Below are 17,341 nucleotides of genomic sequence, written 5' to 3'. Positions count from 1 at the left end.
TATTTTGTCCAATACACAATGAGGGTTTTAGTGGGTATATAACTATATACACATAGCAAAATACTTGATGACGGTTATAGACGAGATACTAATAGTAAAATATGTCTAAGAAATAATAGAAAAGAAGATATAGGAATAGAACACATCAATGAAAGAATAGAAGAAGAGATATAGGAATAGAAGAAAGGTATAGGAGATATAGGGGAGCAATAGGACAGAGGACGGAAGGCACTCTAGTGCACTTGTACTCGCCCCTTACTGACCTCTTAGGAATCTGGATAGGTCAACCGTAGATAATCTAAGGGTAAAGTGTTGGGGGTTTGGGGATGACACTATGGAGTCCGGTAATGAGTTCCACGCTTCGACAACACAGCTTGTGAAGTCATATTTTTTACAGTCAAGTTTGGAGCGGTTAATATTAAGTTTAAATCTGTTGTGTGCTCTTGTGTTGTTGTGGTTGAAGCTGAAGTAGTCGCCGACAGGCAGGACGTTGCAGCATCCTATCTTGTGGGCAATGCTTAGATCTTGTTTAAGGCGTCTTAGTTCTAAACTCATATCTCGTCTCTAAAACTGAGTGTTCAGTTATTATGCTGGTATCGAAGGAGACAAGGGCAGTGTCTGGACATCCGCAGCTGATAGAGCCTGCATTGTATCACCTTGATAAATGGTGCGTCATCCAGACATGGCCACCTCTTATCCTTGGAGTAGATCTTTCCAATTAAATAACATATATATATACTGTATATGTATATATATAACCGGAGAGCTATCTAAAAAGTGCAGAATTTCACCAAAGTGCAGAAAGAATAGTGTTGGAGTCGATTGAATCAACATTCAATATGTTCCCTCTTTTCAGATTATAAGGATATCAAGTACCACTTTTAGGCTTGATAACTGGGACTGTCAGAAGTTTGACATGACCCCAGGAGACTCATAAATATGAGTCAGCTGCCAAGGTCCGAATTTTGATCATGTAACCATGGGGATCCTGCACAGGTCATTTTTCAATGCTGTTGTAACTTTGAATGTTCATTGAGCAAACTGTCGTAAGGGCTGCCTGCCTTTGATGAAAGATGATTAGGAATCACCCATCAAGTGCTGTGAATCAAGAACGAACTTTTGTTTTATAAAAGTGCCAATCACAATACCATTAGTCTTTGACACTGATGTTTCCCACATGCAGACTTGCACACTTAGGAGAGCAAGATTTGGCAAAGTCTGTGTCTTTCACAACAATAATCAAAAACAATATAACATTGTTAACAATAATCAAAAACAATGTAACATTGCAACAAATCTAATATTAAAAGAGAACAATATATAAAACCCCGACAATTTAAAACCCATGCAACACATACATACCAAAAACATAAAATATAAAAGCCTAGGGGAGATGTCTCAATTCCCCCATGCCTGGTGATATAGGTGGGTCTTGAGTAATTTGCAAAAGACAAGGAGGGTGGGAGCCGTTCTAATCTCCGGGGGGAGTTGATTCCAGAGGGCCGGGGCCGCCACAGAGAAGGCTCTTCCCCTGGGGCCCGCCAAACGACATTGTTTGGTCGACAGGACTCGGAGAAGGCCAACTCTGTGGGACCTTATCGGTCGCTGGGATTTGTGCGGTAGAAGGCAGTTCCAGAGGTATTCTGGTCCACTTCCATGTAGGGCTTTAAAGGTCATTACCAACAATTTGAATTGTGACTGGAAACTGATCGGCAGCCAGTGCAGGCGTGGGCAAATCTGGGAAGCCCCACGATAGCTCTTGCGGCCGCATTCTGCACGATCTGAAGTTTCCGAACACTTTTCAAAGGTAGCCCCATGTAGAGAGCGTTGCAGTAGTCGAACCTCGAGGTGATGAGGGCATGAGTGACTGTGAGCAATGACTCCCTGTCCAAGTAGGGCTGCAACTGGTGCACCAGGCGAACCTGGGCAAACGCCCTCCTCACCACAGCCAAAAGATGGTGTTCCAATGTTAGCTGTGGATCGAGGAGGACGCCCAAGTTGCGAACCCTCTCTGAGGGGGTCAACAATTCCCCCCCCAGGGTAATGGATGGACAGATGGAATTGTCCTTGGTAGGCAAAACCCACAGCCACTCCGTCTTATCTGGATTGAGTTTGAGCTTGTTGACACCCATCCAGGCCCCAACATCCTCCAGGCACCGGCACATCACTTCCACTGCTTCATTGACTGGACATGGGGTGGAGATGTACAACTGGGTTTCATCAGCATACTGATGATACCTCACCCCATGCCCCTGGATGATCTTGAGCGATGCATTGATCAAAAGGTGGAAAATAGTTTAATTTTGGCTGGCTCAGGAAACTCTGGCTTCAGTCTCTCTCTCTCTCCTCCGCTGATCCTTACACAGAAAGATGATCAAGTTGTGTTTATTCCCTACTGAATTTCATTAGTTCGATTTTCCCTGTTTTTCCCTTTTTACAGATAAATTTTGTGTTCCTGTTTAACATAGTTCGGATTCTAATGACAAAACTGAGAGCTTCAACCACCTCAGAAACTATACAATACAGGTAAGTGCAGTATTAAATGTGGACCTCAGCTTATGACCACGATTGAGATCAGAACTTACATTGCTAAGGGAGGTTGGGGGAAAGATCAAAAGCAACATGAGAAAATATTATTTTACTGAAAGAGTAGTAGATCCTTGGAACAAACTTCCAGCAGACGTGGTAGATAAATCCACAGTAACTGAATTTAAACATGCCTGGGATAAACATATATCCATCCTAAGATAAAATACAGAAAATAGTATAAGGGCAGACTAGATGGACCATGAGGTCTTTTTCTGCCGTCAGTCTTCTATGTTTCTATGTTTCTATGAGTGATGCTTAAATCAGTTACGTCCAATTTCAGAACCTTTTTATTGTCGCATTCATTAAGTCAAGCATCTCGGTGGTTAAGTTAATCACACAGTTGATAAGCAAAACTGGTTTCTCTCATTGACTTTGTTGCTAACTGTGACATGATCATGTGACCAGGGGGCCTAGGAAAAGAGCCTTCTCTGTGGCGACACCAACCCCTTGGAATCAGATTCCTCCAGGCCTTTTGGAAGGCTTTAAAAACTTACCTTTGCCGGCAGGTTTGGGTCTGTTGAGTACTGACATCTTGCTCCGGCCAATAACATGACTGAAGTATGGATGAATGTGGTTGAATGGTTATTACTGGGGTTTTAGGTCTAGTTTAATATTTATTATAGGTTTTAGGCTTTATGATTAGTTTTATAGATCTTAACGTTTGAATTTCCCACATGCTATAATTTTGTATTTTTGTGTCCTGAGTCTATGGAGAAGGATGGCCTAGAAGTCCAGATAGATGAATGGATGGATGGATAGATCTAGGTAGGTAGGTAGGTAGGTAGGTAGGTAGATATGTAGATAGATAGATAGATAGATAGATAGATAGATAGATAGATAGATAGATAGAAAGAAAGAAACAGATGATAGATAGATGATGGATAGATAGATAGATAGATAGATAGATAGATAGATAGAAACAGATGATAGATAGATGATAGATAGATGGATAGATAGATAGATGGATAGATAGATAGATAGATAGATAGATAGATAGAAATAGATGATAGATAGATGATGGATGGATGGATGGATAGATGGATAGATAGATAGATAGAAAGAAATAGATGATAGATGATGGATGGATGGATGGATAGATAAGAGATATATATATATATATATATATATACAATTTTAAAAATTCCAGCTAAAAACATATAACATATATCTCTATATATATATATAGAGACAGAGAGACAGAGAGACAGAGAGACAGACAAATTTAATGAATGAATGAATGAGGGTCAAAAATAGTCACATAGGTAATTTTTTCAGTGTTGTAACTTTGAACAGTCACTAAATTATTGATTGTAAGGAATACCTGTATGTCGGGGTGAAATGCTGCCATTTGGCCTGGTTTGGGCTTACTAGTAGTGGCAGCCACCGGGGTTTTGAGAACCAGTAGCGCCGGTCGTGCAAGGCTCCGCCCACCTGCCCAGAGATCACATTTTTCTTCTTCTTTTTATCCTCTGCGCATGTGCAAAGCATTCTGCACATGAGCAGAGTGTGAAACAGTATGTGCCTCGATGGTGCATGCAAAGTGTACACTTCCAAGCCAATAGCTTGCCACAATACAGAAAAGATGTTGAGACTCTGGAAAGAGGCAGAGAAGAGCAACAAAGAGTGGAGAATAAAACAAAGAATGAATACAGAAAATGATTCTCCAGTTTAATGAAAAGAAGGACTAGGGGTGCCATGAGAGCAGTCTTCCAGTATGTGAGGGGCTTCCACTGAGACTAAGGGATCAAACTATTCTCCAAATAGCAATTGCACAAAGACTTTAAGGCCCAGCCTCTCCTCCTTATTCAAGAAAGTAAAGACTCTTGAAACTTGGCATTTCAAAAGGAACCTTTTATTGAAAAGGGGTGATAGCAAGATGAAATCATACTCTGGGGTCCCTTAGGCCAGTGTTTTTCAACCAGTGTGCCGCGGCACACTAGTGTGCCGCGAGACATGGTCAGGTGTGCCGCGAAGCTCAGCAAGAGAGAGAGAGAAAGAAAGCAAGAGAGAGAAAGGAAGCAAGAGAGAAAGAGAGAGAAAGGAAGCAAGATAGAGAGAAAGAAAGCAAGAGAGAAAGAGAGAGAAAGAAAGAGAGAAAGAAAGCAAGAGAGAGAGAAAGAGAGAAAGAAAGCAAGAGAGAGAAAGAAAGAAAGCAGAGAGAGAGAAAGAAAGCAGGAGAGAGAAAGCAAGAGAGAGAAAGAAAGCAAGAGAGAGAAAGAAAGCAAGAGAGAGGGAGGGAGGGAAGGAGGGACAGAAAGAGAGCAAAAAAAGAAAGGGATGAAGAGAGGAAGGAAGGAAGAGAGAAAGAGAGAGAGAAATAGAGCAAAAGAGAGGAAGAGAGAGAGAGAATTTTTTTGTCCAAACTTTTTTAGCCCCCCCTTCCCCCCCGTTCAATGTGCCCCATGATTTTGTATATGTAAAAAATGTGCCATAGCTCAAAAAAGGTTGAAAATCACTGCCTTAGGCAATATAGTTAGGGGGGGGAAATTAGAAGCCCCTCCCAGCAGTCCCGTGTGGATTCAGTCAATCCGCAGGTGTGAAGATGTTGTTGTACCAGCTGCCCTGAGAAAGTGATAAGAGAACGTTCTCAGAGTTGTCTTCTGTCAGCTTTCTGGCAATGCAACTCACATGGTTTACATTCCCCATAAGACGAGTAATTTCCAGGCTGCTTTGGCGCCAGCGTAACTGTTATAAATCATGTTAAAAGTTATAAAGGAGTGCAATGCAGAATATAGGGCACATAGGGTGAAAGCAATAAATAAATAAAACAATTCCAATATATCCCCCATTCTCTTGAAGAATGGCAGATACGTGGAAACGATGTAGACTTCTATACCCCTTTGCAGTGCTTTACAGCCGCCTCTAAGCAGTTTACATAGTCAGCCTCTTGCCCCAACAATCTGAGTCCTCGTTTTAGCGACCTCAGAAGGATGGAAATCTCAGTCAACCTTGAGCCGGTGAGGATCGAACTGCTGGCAGTCGGTATAAGTAGCTTGCAATACTGCATTCTAACCACTGCATCTTTCATGGCTCTTCAGAGCATCCAAAAAACAAGAAGCAATGGATGCGGTGGGAAGTATAGTATGTCTGTATCCCATGTATTTCACTGGCCAGTTAGATCCCACAGAGTCGGCCTTCTCCTGGTCCTATCTGGCGGGGCCAAGGGAAAGAGCCTTCTCTGTGGTGGCCCCAGCCCTCTGGAATGAACTCCCTCCGAAGATATGTACCGCCCCCTGCCTCCTAGTCTTTCGTAAAGCTTTTAAAAACTACCTCTGCTAGCGGGCATGGGGGCCGTGAGTGATGAGGCTGTTTCTGGCTGATACTGGATACGATTGGATTGGATGAATATGTGTGAGTGTATGTGGGATCTTTTAAACGTGTTCTTTTAGTAATTTTTTACAATTTTTACAGTTATTTAGATTTCTTGTATATTGTTATATTTAATGTTGTATGCTGCCCTGAGTCGTCTCGAGAAGGGTGGCATAGAAATCGAATGAATGAATGAATGAATGAATGAATGAATGAATGAATGAATGTTGTTTTGTCAATGACCGTCATCCTGGAGCCATACTTGACTGGTGATTTCTCCCTAACAGGAAGGCAGTCAAAGCAACATTAGTCCTCCTGCCACTTCTGGGAATTACCTACATGCTGTTTTTTGTCAACCCGGGAGAAGATGACATATCCCAGATCTTTTTCATCTACTTCAATTCCTTCTTGCAGTCTTTTCAGGTAAGTGGTGCGCGGGATCAGGAAGGGACTATCAAGATTGCGTGAAGTTGGAACCGCTTTTTAAAGCCCCAGTAAGGCCACAGCTGGAATGTTGCATCCATCCATCCATTTATTTATGTATTCATTCATTCATTTAAGTTGGAAGGGACCTCCAAGATCTTCTTGGACAAAGTAGCATCTCCCTTATGAAACCAGGTTGCAACGCCTTTGACTCTTCAGCCGTGAAAGACGGCATTTAAGGGGGCACTCGATCGAAGTGTATAAAATCATGCATGGGATAGAAAGGGTGGATAGAGAAAGATTATTTTCTCTATCACACAATACTAGGACAAAGGGGCCCTCCGTAAAGCTCACAGGTAAGAAAGTGAGGACAAATAAAGGGAAATATTTCTTCACCCAGAGGGTCATTGGTTTATGGAATTCACTTCCAGAAGAGGTCGTGACAGCTGTCAGCCTGGAGAGCTTCAAGGCAGGATTAGACAGATTCATGGATGCCAAGTGTATCATAGGTGGTTATTGAAACGGATGTCCAAGTGCCGCCTCTATGTTGGTTGAGGCAGGCAGGATTTCCTTGGGTCCCATTTGTTGGGAGTCAAGGGAAAGGGAGGGTTTTGCCTTCTTTCTGCTCAAGATCCCCACGGACAATTGGTGGGCCACTGTGTGACACAGGACGCTGGACTTGATGGGCTTTGGCCTGATTCAGCATGGCTCTTCTTATGTTCTTATCTCCCTTCAACTCTTTTATGCCTGAAAGAATGGGTCTCCAAAATTTTGTTGAGCATTCCTTTTAAAAATCCGACCTCTTTTTATAAACATCTTGTTTATAATTTCTGTCCTTATCATCAATGTTTGAAATGTAAAACTTGCAGAGGAGGGTATTCTTCCAGGTCTGACTTATTTGGGCAAACAGCAGCACCAGCCCACCCACCTGGACATAATGTCGTCCTATTTTGCCATATTTTTCAGGCAGAAAGCATTGCGCAAGTAAAGCGCATACATGGGTGGCCATGCACATTTTCAGAGGAGGAACATGCGAGCGCTTCCCCCTCCCCCACTCCCCGTGAGTTCATGTTTGCCTGGTAGAGCATGTCTGGTAGAGATGATAAGTGAATATTATTACGGCAGAAAAAGACCTCATGGTCCATCTAGTCTGCCCTTATACTATTTTCTGTATTTTATCTTAGGATGGATCTATGTTTATCCCAGGCATGTTTAAATTCAGTTACTGTGGATTTACCAACCACGTCTGCTGGAAGTTTGTTCCAAGCATCTACTACTCTTTCAGTAAAATAGTATTTTCTCATGTTGCTTTTGATCTTTCCCACAACTAACTTCAGATTGTGTCCCCTTGTTCTTGTGTTCACTTTCCTATTAAAAACACTTCCCTCGTGGACCTTATTTAATCCTTTAACATATTTAAATGTTTCGATCATGTCCCCCCTTTCCCTTCTGTCCTCCAGACTATACAGATTGAGTTCATGAAGTCTTTCCTGATACGTTTTATGCTTAAGACCTTCCACCATTCTTGTGGCCCGTCTTTGGACCCGTTCAGTTTTGTCAATATCTTTTTGTAGGTGAGGTCTCCAGAACTGAACACAGTGTTCCAAATGGGGTCTCACCAGCACTCTATATAGCGGGATCATAATCTCCCTCTTCCTGCTTGTTATACCTCTAGCTATGCAGCCAAGCATCCTACTTGCTTTCCCTACCGCCTGACTGTAGAATTGTAATTAAAGGAATGCAGGCAAATTCTCAAGCTGAGCTTCATCATATCTATAGGCAGGGGTAGACAGCAGACAAGACAGGGTAGAACAAAGTTCCACCGGCGGAAATGAAGATGCATACGCAGCTCCAGCTGATCGGCGGCTGTCACTTCCTGGATTACTGGTCTCGGCTCGGCTCTCCTTTTTTCCCCTGCTGCTGCTGCTGCATCTGTGCTCCTTGCTTTTTTCCTCTTTCCTCCTTCCTGGCCTCGGACGAGCTTCCCTCTCTTCTACCCTGCTCCCCTCCAGCCTCACACGGCCACCTCCCGCCTGAGGTGCAAGCAGAAGTTGTGGGTGGAAGCGGCACTGACAGCATTTATGCTTCTGGCAGCACCTGTTCGCCTAGTTACCCAGCCTGAGGCAGGGGGGCGACCCATGAAGGAGAGTGCGGGAAACGCAAAGCAAATTGTCACTCCAGCGAGTGACTCTGGTAAGGTTATAAATCAAGGACTTAACAGTTCACTTGAACGATGATGATCGTTCAAGCCACTCCCACGTGATCACATGGCTGGCAATCCACTCTTGTCACATGACCATTAAACCACACCCACAAAATAAGCCAGATCCACAGTGTGGCAGTGAAAAATTTAGCTGCCCATTACTGTCTATAGATCAGTATTTTACAATCTTAGAAAGTTAAATTTGTGTGGACTTCATAGCTGGCCTGGGAAATTCTGGGAGTTGAAGTCCGCATATCTTTAATGTGCCACGGTTGAGAAACACCACAGTAAACCATAACTACCTTTTGCCTAAAATTTAAACATGTTTGGGAGAAGTTTAACCTTTTCTGAAACTGCCAGGTTGGGGAAAGATACTTATTATGGGCTATGTTCTATCGGGCTCTCTGGTAGAATCCTCCCAAGAATTCACAGGTACAAATTTCAGACACACACACATTTGAAAATTCAAAACAATGTTCTTTATAATGAAAATTCACTTAAACCAAGCCCTCTTTTGGTATAGCAAAGAGCACTCGTCTCCAAACAAACTGGTAATTTGTACAAGTCCCTTATCAGTTCTGTGATACTTAGCTTGCAGCTGTGAGGCAATTCACAGTCCTTCTTTCACAAAGTGAAACACACTTTGCTCTGGTTTAGTTTCAAAGCGGGGGGAAATCAGCACACAAAAGGTCAAAGTCAGTAAAGCAGTCATGAAACACAACGATCAGATAATCCTCCACAATGGCCAAACCCACAGGCTGCTATTTATAGCAGCCTCACTAATCACCACAGCCCCACCCAACCACAGGTGGCCTCATTTTCTTTGATAATAATCTCTCAGTTGTTGTTGCCTATGCATCGCTCTCCGCATGCGTGGCTGTATCATTAACTCTTGTTCTGAATCCAAGGAGGAGCTAGATAATTGATCTCCTTCTGAGCTGTCTGCCACACTCTCCTCCTCCCTGTCACTCATGTCTTCTTGGTCAGAGGAGCCTTCATCATCAGATTCCACTGGGGGCAAACCAGGCCTGCAGCATGGGGATGTCTCCCCCACATCCACAGTCCTTGGGGCAGGAGCTGGGCCAGAGCTAACCACAACAGGCTACATCTTTAATATGTATAAGGTTCCATCAAAATTGTACACAAGTACTCTGTTCTTATAAATGTTTTCCTTTTTTTTATCCTGAGGGATAAAAATCCACCTCTTAATATTTCTCTCTTTTTTTCCCAGGGGTTTTTTGTGTCTGTGTTTTACTGCTTCTTAAATAGTGAGGTAAGTTGCACGGAGTCTGTTTTTATTAAACCAAAGGGAATTGTTTGTGGAGAAATAAAAACTGTTCCAAATTGCAACAAGCAACATGTCAATTATTAGGTATATTTATTCTCCAATCACCCACAAGAAGAGCACCGTTAATTTTATACAGGGAAGACTGAAATGAAAGATAAATGGATAATGGGATTATCTGCCAAGGGGTAAAATTTCAGTATGTGGGCTGCTTCCAATATCAGCCCTCAAAACCACTGGTGGGAGTATTCATTTCCCCCTTTTAATATAAAGATACATTAAATATAATATAAATATTTTAATATAATATTCATATAATTTTTATTTCATTTTATATATTTATAAAAGTACTTTTAATAAAACAATATTTATATTTATAATATGCAATTTTTTATTAATTATTTCATTTTATATCATTATTAAAATACAAATAAAATGAGAAGGGAAGGACTGTGGGATGAAGGGAAAAATGAACAAAGAAAAGAAAACATTGACTTCCAACATTTTTCAAAGTAGTAGAATACAAAAAATTACAGCCTCAATATACAAATCCAATTAATAAATAAGTTTTTACTTTTCTATAATAACAAAGTAATCAGCAAAACCCAATGTTGAGATTTCATAAAAATTTCAGTCTTGCTTAGCAATAGAAATTTTGGGCTCAATTGTCGCTGTAATACAATTAATGTAATTTAATTTAATTTTAATTTATAGGCCTCTGGGCAGTATACAAGGATACCCAAACATAATAGAAATGTTAGTGGGCCTTGTTTTTTAAAAAATGTAGTAGCGGCAAATCTGAATTGACTTATGAAAAGGGGAAGCTGAGGAGAACAGATATTGGAGTACAGTGTTCCCTCGATTTTCCCGGGGGATGCGTTCCGAGACCACCCGCGAGAGATACAGAAGTAAATACACTATTTTTGGCTATGAACAGTATCACAAGCCTTCCCTTAACTCTTTAAACCCCTAAATTACAATTTCCCATTCCCTTAGCACCACTTAGATTACTCACCATGTTTATTTATTAAAGTTTATTTAAAAATATTTATTAAAAGCAGACAAAAGTTTGGCAATGACATCGGGCAGGAAAAACCGTGGTATAGGTAAAAAACCCGCGAAGTATTTTTTAATTAATATTTTTGAAAAACCGTGGTATAGACTTTTCTCGAAGTTCGAACCCGCGAAAATCGAGGGAACACTGTATTCACCCTTTTTTTATTAAGGTAATAGAAGGTGATTTAGAGAAGCATTCCTAGATTGTATTATTATTATTATTATTATTATTATTATTATTATTATTATTATTATTATGTCAATACAACACAGCAAACGAGATCACTATGCTGGATTTCGTATTTCATCACCAGTCGGGCGCTTCCCAAGCACCTAGGACTGCGTGATGTAGCGGCGAATTATGTTTGCCGATCCCAGTAAAGCGGTCTTTTGCAATTGACAGATGGAGATTTGTCAATTCTGTCAATTGCAAATTATTATTATTATTATTATTATTATTATTATTATTATTATTTATTAGACTTGTATGCCGCCCCTCTCCGAGGACACAGAGCAGCTCTATCTCATAACAGGACCACTAACCAGATTTCTCTCTCTCTTTTTTTAAAATTTTCCAGGTGCGTTCTGCAGCTCGAAAAAGGTGGCACCGTTGGCAGGACCATCACTCGCTCAGAGTCCGTGTGGCCCGGGCCATGTCCATGCCCACCTCTCCAACCAGGATTAGCTTTCACAGTATAAAACAAACTGCAGCTGTGTGAACAAGCCCAAAGCCCCTTGATCTGCCTGGATTCACAGTGTTTCTCAACCTGGGTTGCTTTAAGACAAGTGGACTTCAACTCCCAGAATTCCTCAGCCAGCATAGGAGAAGGAAGTTCATTCAAGCTGGCTGGGGTATTCTGGGACTTGAAGTCCACCAATCCCTGCTGCGGAACTCTGGGAGCTGACGTCCACCCAAACTGGCTGGGGGATTCTGGGAATTGAAGTCCACATGTATGTCTTGAAGTTTCCAAGGTTGACAATCACTGTAAGAGCTATTTTTCCTTGTGGTTTTCTCTCCTCCCTTTTGAACCCATATTTCCATCCTATTTTTAACTACCCCCACCCCCCCAAAAAAAAAGAAACTTGGGTTTATTTCTTCAGGAAAAAAATACCTCTTTGATTTGATATGATGCTCTTCTTTTCAGAGAAACGCGCTTGTTTTTTAATGGGGGCAGTGGGAAGAAGCAGAACCGGAAAGGAATATCTGCGAGGAACCTTCCCTTGATGTCCAAAATCTTAATTCATTGGCTGGACAGAAGAACTCGCAGCTGGTGTCAAAAAGTCGAGATGGGAAAATGCCATTGTGAAGCCCCGCCTCTTTTTAAAAAATCATTGTTTATTTTTTATTTATATCCTGTCTTTCTTATGCAACTCAAGGCAGCCTAAACATCCCTTCCTCTGATTTTTCCCTACATCAACAACAACCCTGTGATAGGGCTGAGCATAGAAGGAGTGGCACAAAGTCATCCAAACATCTTTTAAACTTAAAGTGGGACTAGAACTCACTGTCTCCCGGTAGTTGGTCCAAGTCATTTGGCTGGTTTTGTGCCTAGGGCAGAATTGGAATTCACAGCCTTCCAATTTCTAGGCCAGCTATCACCACTACACCAAACTCTCTGCTCGACGTTTCCCTTATCACCCTTTAGTACTCTACTGTTTCAAAAAAAAAAAGCTAATAAAAAGTATTTATTTATATTGTATTTATGATATAGATTTCCCCCCACTGCTGTTTAATCATTTTGTTGAGCCCGTTTTTACCACGCAGGCAAAATATATGACTCATACACCTAAGGTGATTCTCAAGAGACTCAAAAAATTCCTGTAGTTTTCTTAGCAAATTTTTTCAGAAGTAATTTGCCATTGTCTCCTTTCTAGGGCTGAAAGAATGACTGGCACAAGCTCACCCAGTTGGCTTTGTGCATAAAACAAAACCAGAACTCAACTAGAACTCACTGTTTCTAGCCCGATGCCTTTAACCAGAACACCAAACTAGCTCTCCAATTTGTGGCTTCCCTTCTATATTTTTCAGGAAATTATATGTGGGTTTTTTTAATTTAAAAAAAAAACCTTTCTTTTCCCTCCTGGATTTGACACAACTTATTTTGGTTGCTTTGTGCTTTTATTCTCTCGGACTAAATACATATTTAGCATGCAGAATCTGCCAATCTTGGGCCCAAAGGAACAGATAAATAAGTACACTATATTCTGCTTTTTTATTAATAAAGAATCCGCGTCTTTAGTTCACCAGAGCAGGGAAATTTGTTCTTCAGAAGGCTCCCATACATGTTTACTCAAAAGTAAAATTTTAAAAAATGACGGGGAATTAAATTTGTCATTTTTAGGATGATAAAAGAACAGCCATCTTTTTCTTTAGTGAGCCTCAGAGATTAGTTTTTTCTATAGAGTTTGCTAAGCCGTGGTTTGTGTTGGGTGGTTCGTAACAGCCTGCTAATAGGAAAGCTAGAAAGACTGCACAGCGGCTTTGCATAATGTTGAATTAAATATAGGGGAGTTTTTGCAGCTTCCTTGGCGATAGAATTGAAGTAGCTTGCTATGGTTTTTCCACTCTAGCCTGTACAGGTAATTCTCGACTTACAACCACTTGTTTAGTGACTATTCAAAGTTACAACAGTTCTGAAAAAAATATTATTTACAATCATTTCCTATACTTAACAACTGTCACAGCCAGTGGCGTCATCAGAACAACCAGCATTTTTTAATGATTGGTTTATGATTGGTTCACCATTTCTGACTTCACCAGCATGACTTCTGACAAGCAAAGCCAAGGTGGAAAGTCAGATTCACTTAACAAACATATGATTTATTTAACAACCACAGCAGGAGGCAGGGAACATGACTCACTTAACAACGCTCTTGTTTAGCGATGAGTTTCAGCCCCAATTTTAGTGATAAGTCAAGGACTGTCTGTATCTCTTGTGATACACACTGAAGAACACTCTTCAGTGTGTTACTGAAGTATTAATTGAACTCTCTCTAGCTTGATTTCTATAACTGGTTAAATTTAGTTAAATCTATGCTGAATCCAGTTTTAACTTCTAATGGGATGCATATTAACAGAAGAGAATTGGAAGGGAACTTGGAGATTTTTTTAAAAAACCCAGCCCCCTTTTCATGCAGGAATCCTACACCACTTCAGACAAATGGTTATCCAACAGCTTAAAAACTTCCAGTGTTGGAGCATTCACAACTTCTGGAGGCAAGATATTCTACTGATTAGTTTTTCCAACTGTCAGGAATTTTCTCCTTAGTTCTAAGTTGCTTCTCTCCTTGATTAGTTTCCACCCATTGCTTCTTGTCCTGCCTTCTGGTGCTTGCAAAAAGAAACCTTGCAAACACACACGAATGCTGCAAAGATTGCTGTGATTATTGGTTTGTTTTGCTGTTGCTTAGAGTTAAACTTCTGCCACCTTTTTTGTATAATACTGTTTTTGAGTTACTGTAGGGGATATGATTAGCCCATAAGTTAAGAACACCTTGTTAGGGTCAAGATGGACCTATTTTGAAAGTTCATGCATCAGTTTGTAATGGCCTGTTTGTGAACAGGGCAGTGTGAGAGTGTTTGGCCAAAATGCTTGTGTAGAACAACAACAGCTTGTAGGGGTAGTGACATTATTTGAGACCAGCCAAATAAAAATTTGGTTCAGGTGCCTTTGCTGTAGGGGCCAAAAAAGCCAGCATGAGGCTGCAACCTCATGATATAAGCCAGGAGTCTCTAAACTTGGGAATTTTAAGACTTGTTTAATTTAATTCCCAGAATTCCTCCGTCAATCATGCTGGTTGGGGAATTCTGGGAATTGAACTGCGTAAGACTTAATGTTTGGGGATCCTTCATATAAGCTTTAGCTGTCGGCCGTTTTGACTTTTCTGACCCCATCTATGCAAGTGAACCTATTTTTAGGAAGCATTAGCAGTCTTGAAATAGAAAGTTAAGATTTCTAAAAACATCTGCTTTTTCAATATTTCTTGACTCTGTGTGGATAAAAGATAGTGGGTAATTTATAAGGACATCCATTCCACCTTTAGAAACAAGGTTTTTCGGCTGGGCTGCAAATTTGTCTGAAAAAACTATGTTAGTGTATAATAGCCAAAATTCTGATTGTCCCCTTTTCAGACACATAATGTAGTTGTTGATATGTCTCAAACCTGGGCACTTTAAGGTGAATAGACTTCAATTCCCAGAATTCAATTCCCCTTCCATGGCTGGCTGGGGAATTGGGGAAGATGAAATCCACACATGCAGACTGGGGAATTATGGGAGTTGGAGTCTTTGCATGCTGGCTGGGGAATTCTGGGAACCGAAGTCCACACATCTTTTAAATTTGTATTTATTGGATTTGTATGCTTCGTTTTAAAACACTGGGATTGGTTTGAGGCAAGATTTGAAATGGGAAGGGAAGGAAGTCCAGAGTCCAGAAGGAATTGAGCGGCTTATAAATCACAATAATAATAATAATAATAATAATAATAATAATAATAATAATAATAATAATATAAAGAAGAAGGAGAAAGACTGTGTCATTGCTCTGGTTTTTGAGCCCCAGCCTCAAAAATTAGTTTTGTTTTATAAAGGGAAACTTTGTATTAAAAATTATTCAAAATGAAGGAAACAATGAACGGCAAACTTGGTTCCAAAAGTTGTGTTACACTGGAATGACCTAGTTAGGCGCTCCCAAGAATTTTTATGTGATGTTGAAATACAGTGTAAATATTTTCAAAAATAAACACTTCTACGTTTCTGGATTTTGAGGTCTGTGTAATTAATTTTGGGGAAGGAAAGGGAACCAGTATCAACGCCCCAAACAACATCTGAGAAATAAATAAGATTCCAGTCCAGTTCTCTCATCCAAGATTTGATTTATTATCAGAACCATGTTGGTTACGCCATTGCCATCTCAACACTAACTTCCTTCCAGTTTACCATCCAGGTTAAAGTTCAACCCACATCCCCATACTCACAAGTTCATCACAAGGAACGAGTGCAGGGATTTCATTGACTTCCTCTTACTTCTGTTGATGCAGAACAAAAGATGACCTTGGACTCTAAGAAAGGAATTTGTTGTGACTAGTAACTTTCCCTCTCATGCAACTATCCTTCCCATTCTCCAATGCACTTGCAAGGAGAGTCCAAGATGGGTTATTCTTCAGTCTGATTGGTAGGGACTGAGTTTAATTTAAATAATTATTAGGCAGGCACCGCCTCCCCCCCCCTTAGCCCCCCAGTCTAAAAAACTCAGTCGCAGTAAAGGGACTCCTGAGTTACTTCTCTTGCATGATATTGTACTTATTGTCTCTTTCTTGTTTTTTTGTATTTACTAATCACAGTTTCTTTTTTCCTTTCTTTTAGGTGCAGATGGGGGATTTTCGCCTCGGGTGGGCCTGGGTTCAAAACCTCCCGCGGGTTTACCCAGTGCCTGCAGCTCCTCCCTGTTGGAACCCACACAGACAGAGGAGACTCTGCAGGGCCGCAATTGTGGGTTCGGGAGTGAGCGCCCGGGTAGCCTACCCCCGAGGTGGCACCCGGAGGTCGAGGAGGTGGTTGACGCCTCGGGGGGTCCGTCCCCCCCCCGGCGAATATACCACGGGGCCGAGAGGAGGCACCTCTCACCAGCGGCCCGCGAGGGAGGAGGTTTCCCCTCCCACCCACCCCTGAAGGAAGAAGGCAGGCGAGAGCCGATCCGCGCCCAGTTAGCCCTTACAACAGCGGATCGGCTCTTCGTAGAGCATAGCCGGTGGAATTAAGGATCGCAGAGAGCGGGAATCGCCGGCTTCCCGCCCGCCGGCAATGTATCCATCGGTTGCCAGGGATACAGCCGGCAGCCATTTTGGTGAGGTCACCGCGGGAACACTCGGCGGCCATCTTGGGATGGTCCGCAGATACCCGGCAGCCGACTCTCGCCCAATCAGGCCCCGTCGCTATGGCAACCAGACGGCGGCCATGTTGGTGAGGTCGCCGGCCCGGAATTGTACAGGGAGGCAGACCTCGTTGAAACAGAGTAATAGCGCAGGCGCAGAAGGGGAATCTTCGCCCCATTTTCGCTTTCATTTCCTGGTAGCAGCCAGCAATTGCAAGGAGCCCCGTGGATACCACAACAAGTTTCAGACACTCAACTGAAATCATGAGTTGCTACTAGGGGCATGGCTGACCAGGCAGCGCCAGTTGGGGAGGAGGCTAGTTTCCAAGCCTAGCACCCCCAAAGAAAAGACCTCTAAATCCAAATAATCTCAAAGCTCCTCATTAAGAGATGCAGAGAAGCGCATCAGAGCGCTTGAGAAGCAGTTGGAGGCATCACAGAAAGCAACTGGGCCGGCTTTACCCTCCATCCAGCAATTAAATGCCAATTCCTCCGTTGCCTCCCCCACTTTTTACCAAGGGGTAACAACCTCAGCCTCAGAGAGGGATTGGTCCCCAGAGAGAGGGAGCCAGGCCTGGCTACCACCCAGGACTGAACCCTATG

General features: G+C 41.9%; 1 protein-coding gene across 1 annotated transcript in view; it reads left to right on the top strand.

Moving 5' to 3' along the window:
* CRHR2 (corticotropin releasing hormone receptor 2) overlaps window positions 1-11,584 on the top strand; it is a 115,748-nt gene extending 104,164 nt beyond the window's left edge. Inside the window, exons 9-12 of the mRNA XM_070729516.1 lie at window positions 2,441-2,526; window positions 6,186-6,321; window positions 9,756-9,797; window positions 11,444-11,584. Coding sequence (XP_070585617.1) covers window positions 2,441-2,526; window positions 6,186-6,321; window positions 9,756-9,797; window positions 11,444-11,584 — 405 coding nt within the window. The remainder of the gene's footprint in view (window positions 1-2,440; window positions 2,527-6,185; window positions 6,322-9,755; window positions 9,798-11,443) is intronic.
* The last annotated feature ends 5,757 nt before the right edge of the window (window positions 11,585-17,341 follow it).

This window comes from Erythrolamprus reginae, chromosome Z (genome assembly GCF_031021105.1).
Source record: "Erythrolamprus reginae isolate rEryReg1 chromosome Z, rEryReg1.hap1, whole genome shotgun sequence".
Lineage (NCBI taxonomy): Eukaryota > Metazoa > Chordata > Lepidosauria > Squamata > Dipsadidae > Erythrolamprus > Erythrolamprus reginae.
Note: the sequence above shows the minus strand (reverse complement) of the source record. Positions and strands in the feature narration are given on the sequence as shown.